Genomic DNA, 3,905 nt, shown 5'->3' with positions numbered 1-3,905 from the left:
TCCACTCACCTCAGCCTCCCAAAGGCACGGGATTACAGGCTGAGCCACCCAGCCTGGCTAGTAATTCAGTTTTTACCAACTCTGTGCCCATATTGTTTTTGAGGATACTACCAGGTCAGAGAAATAGCATAAAACAGCATTTCCATTTTTCTGAAGGATGAAACAAACATAACCACAAAGGAGATTCCATTTTCAAATAAACTTGGGAGATACTAAATTTTTTTTTTTTTTAACTGAGGATACCAAGGCATTGCCATTAATGCCTGGCTATAGGTTACCAGGTTAAGAAATGTCTTAAAGGCTTTCTCATTAACCTAGCTTCCTATCCCTCCTTTTCATGAAGGTAGTGTAGATTCCTCAAGAGAAACCAATATTCTCAGACAATTATAAGAATTTTAATTTTAAAAGTTGAGCTTCCAAGTAATTAAGATATTTTGTTCCAAATTAGAGGTCGTCTTCTAGCTTTCCAGTATGACTAGAAACAGATACGAGACAATTAAGAAGGAATTATTGAGAGGTTGGCAAAAAAAAAAATAATGTAGAATAACAATATCAGTTTAATTTTTTTCTACAAATTGGGGGGTGAAGTTTTTTTTAGTCTGTTACAGTAAGTAATGCAGATCTACTTAAGCTCTCTTGCATGTACTGCTGGACTGTTGGAGAATGGGCAGAGTTAACGAAACCACTCATCTGAACTTGGGGAACTAAGCCCAGAACTCACTTGGAAATTTGGACATGAAAAGATAATGGAGTGGGTTCATGGCTGCATTTTAGAAGGACTGAATTACATAGTCAAAGGAGAAAAGAAGCCACTTTTTTTGCTGTGGGGGCCGGACCAGGCTGGAGTACAGTGGCATGATCACAGCTTACCTCAGCCTCGACCTCCTGGACTCGGATCCTTCCACCTCAGCCTCCCGTGTAGCTGGGAGTATAGGCACATGCCACAATGCCTGCCTATTTTTAAAATTTTTGTAGAGATGAGATCTTTCTATATTGCCTTGGCTAGTCTTAAACTGGTCTCAAGCAATCCTCCCACTTTGACCTCCCAAATTACTGGGATTATAGGTGTGAGCCACCATGCGTAGCCTAAGGCACTTAATTCAATGATTTGTTTGCTATAGATGTTTAACTAGTTTGTAACTTGTTACTGATTCTTAGTTTTTTTTGTAGTTTGTCCTAGGAAGTTGTATAGGAATATTCTGTGCCTCTTCCCATCCTGAAAAGTAGTATTGCTGCCAGTAAAACTCCTTTAACTTGACTATCACTCTAAGGCCTAATTGCTGTATTTACATTTCCATAGTGGGCTTCCTAGGAGATAGTATTTGGGCTATTTTGGTTGTGTTAAAAATGCCTAATAAAAGATGGCAGTGGTAGGCACATTATACCCAATTCATGAACTGTTTGTGTCAACCAAAAGCTCATTTGAATCACATGAGTAGTGAAGTTTTTCTTGCCACTTTAGCTATTTTAGTGTATTGAGTGTATGTCAGCATGGTGAAATATGGTAGTATAGCTGCAGATTGAAAAGGAATCATGAACCAAGGTACAAGAGTAAAATAACAGGCTATGGTACTGCCCACTCAAATTCTGTACATGCTAGAGCTGGCTGGAGTCTGTGGCATGCTCATTGGTGAGAGTTGGTGTAAGAACTATGCTTTTCTTTTCACAGCTGTGTTGTGGGAAAGCTAGTCTCTTGAGCATTCTTGCTGTGAATGGACTGGAATAATTTATCTTTTGGTACTTTCCCAGGCTATTAGTATTATCTAATGATTGGCTTAAATATGCCAGAACACAGGCTGTCTCCACTTGTTTCTGGCTGAATGGATGTAACCTTCTAGCTAGTGAATAAGAGGCAGTAGCTAATCTGTCTCATTCTGAATGATCCAGGTTGACTTATATGAGAAACACTGAGCCTTTTAATTGCTGAAGGCCTGACCCATAAACTATAAGTCTAACCTAATTCAACTTGAATTAGACTGAAACCACAGAGTTTATATTCAGTTCACATGTAAACTTACTTGGACTAGCTAGTGTCTGGCCTGTCCTATCTCAAAATATAGGTTGACCTGTGTTTATTGGAATCTCTGACTAGTCAGAAGGTATCCTTAATTACGTTCTCAATACTCAGGAATTTTTACTTGTAGAAACCGAAGGTTCAGAAGAAGAGGATAAAGAAAATGATAAGGCTGAAGAAACGCCAGATGATTTGGTTCTTGAAAACAAGGTAAGTCATTCATTTAGTATCGTTACCCACTTTCTTATTGCAGGACTGTAGGTTACTAGTGTAGACTTGATTATCATAGATAGCTGTCTCTTGGCTAGGGATTAGAGACATTTTATTCATACTTAGGATAGATAGACATATTTTATTTCAGGGATTCCTGTCTCTTAGTATATGGCCCATCATTTCATTGTTAAATATCACTGGCATAGGTGAAGACTTAGGATAAAAACGTTGTAGGAATCCCTTCTCTAAGTTGTAGGGTGAATGTTCAAATTTTAAATCGCATATCAGGTTTTAAAATTTTGTTTAGCCATATTAGATCACACACTTAGATTTGTACTCTAAAAAGATGCCTGTCTTTTTTATTTGGTGGATATACTTCAGTCTCTTCAAGAAAATGAAGAGGAGGAGATTGGGAACCTAGAACTTGCCTGGGATATGCTGGATTTAGCAAAGATCATTTTTAAAAGGTAAAACTCTTGGCATTTCTAGGCTTAGTTTGGGAGCTTGGTGGTTAAAAATAGAAAGCAGTTAGGTTAGACAAGCATTAAGATTTCTGATCAACATTCCTTCTTCTAGGCAAGAAACAAAGGAAGCCCAGCTTTATGCTGCACAGGCACATCTTAAACTCGGAGAAGTTAGTGTTGAATCTGGTAATACATTTTCCATGTTACTCCTCCTCTAATCTTCCCCATTCCTCTATTCTTTCTCTAATAGACGTTCTAGAATCCAGCTTGATTGATTGTGAGTTGGGCGGTTGGTTTTAAAAAGACAGTAGATTTGGGTTTCTTATTGTCCCTTGAATAGTCAACAGTCTCTTCCAAGTGGTATTCTGAAAGTCAGTAGCGCGCTTTTGTTTGTTTTGGTGTTTCACTCTTGTCCAGGCTGGAGTGCAGTGGCACACTCATGGATATCACAGCCTTGACCTGCTGGGCTCAGGTGATCCTTCCACTTCAGCCTTCCAGGCAGCTGGAACTACAGGCACATTCCACCATACCTGACAAATTTTTTTTACATTTATTGTAGAGACGAGGTTTTGCCAAGCTGCTCAAGCTGGTCTCGAACCCTTGGGCTCAGACAATCCTCTTGGCTCTGCCTCCCAGAATGATGGGATTACAAGTGTGAGCCACCACGCTCAGCTAGTCATTAGGGTTTTTTTTTGTTTTTTTTTAGTTGTAGTCTCACTCTGTTGCCCAGATTGGAGGGCAGTCACACACTCACGGCCCCCGCAGCCTCGACCTGCTGGGATCCAGTGATCCTTCCTCCTCAGCCTTCCAAGGAGCTGGAACTACAGGCTTGCGCTACCACGCCCAGCTCATTTTTGATTTATTGTAGAGATGAAGTCTCACCAAGTTGCCCAGGCAGGCAATCCACTCACCTCAGCCTCCCAAGGCACGGGCTTAGAGACTAAGCCACCGAGCCCGGCTTAAGTCTCTGACTTTATTATTTATTTATTTATGTATTTATTTTTTGAGTTGGAGTCTCACTCTGTCACCCAGACTGGAGTGCAGTGGCCGCTCCTGGCCACCGCAGCCTTGACCTGCTGGGCTCCGGCCATCTTCCGCCCCGGCCATCTTCCGCCCCGGCCATCTTCTGCCCCTGCCATCTTCTGCCCCTGCCATCTTCTGCCTCAGCCTTCCAAGTAGCTGGAACTACAGGTGCGCGCTACCACACCCAGCTC

At 41.3% G+C, this 3,905-nt stretch overlaps 1 protein-coding gene across 4 annotated transcripts in view; it reads left to right on the top strand.

Moving 5' to 3' along the window:
• NASP (nuclear autoantigenic sperm protein) overlaps positions 1-3,905 on the top strand; it is a 29,278-nt gene that overhangs the window by 20,548 nt on the left and 4,825 nt on the right. For all 4 annotated transcript variants that reach the window (XM_021717954.1, XM_021717955.1, XM_008068836.1 and 1 more), the window contains 3 exons: positions 2,145-2,224; positions 2,609-2,694; positions 2,804-2,877. In XM_021717954.1, the coding sequence (XP_021573629.1) occupies positions 2,145-2,224; positions 2,609-2,694; positions 2,804-2,877 (240 nt within the window). The remainder of the gene's footprint in view (positions 1-2,144; positions 2,225-2,608; positions 2,695-2,803; positions 2,878-3,905) is intronic.

This window comes from Carlito syrichta, unplaced genomic scaffold, assembly GCF_000164805.1.
Source record: "Carlito syrichta isolate Samal-C Ts95f unplaced genomic scaffold, Tarsius_syrichta-2.0.1 Scaffold311587, whole genome shotgun sequence".
Classification (NCBI taxonomy): Eukaryota; Metazoa; Chordata; class Mammalia; order Primates; family Tarsiidae; genus Carlito; species Carlito syrichta.
The sequence above is the reverse complement of the archived record's forward strand: the minus strand, read 5'-3'. Positions and strand labels throughout refer to the sequence as shown.